General features: G+C 50.2%; 1 protein-coding gene across 1 annotated transcript in view; it reads right to left on the reverse strand.

The window, feature by feature from the left end:
• LOC104494371 (keratin, type I cytoskeletal 19-like) overlaps positions 1–207 on the reverse strand; it is a 4,970-nt gene that overhangs the window by 4,419 nt on the left and 344 nt on the right. The window contains exon 3 of the mRNA XM_010137188.1: positions 145–184. Within this exon, the coding sequence (XP_010135490.1) occupies positions 145–184 (40 nt within the window). The remainder of the gene's footprint in view (positions 1–144; positions 185–207) is intronic.

Consider the following 207-nt stretch of genomic DNA (forward strand, 5'->3'; position numbering starts at 1 on the left):
CACGTGCACAGGTGCAGAATTTCAAGGCAAGAGGCACTTCCAGAGAGGCTCAGAGTGAGTTCAGACGTGTCCATGCCTCAAACGTTCCTCTCCATCACAAAAAGTCTGATGATGCTTAAACTTCTCTGACAAAGAACTTCCTACCTGATCGTAAAGGTCTTCAATCGTTGCATAGAAGTGGCTGGAGTCCCTTGTGCCCGGGGGGCC

This window comes from Buceros rhinoceros, unplaced genomic scaffold (assembly GCF_000710305.1).
Source record: "Buceros rhinoceros silvestris isolate BGI_N320 unplaced genomic scaffold, ASM71030v1 scaffold16355, whole genome shotgun sequence".
NCBI classification, from domain to species: Eukaryota; Metazoa; Chordata; class Aves; order Bucerotiformes; family Bucerotidae; genus Buceros; species Buceros rhinoceros.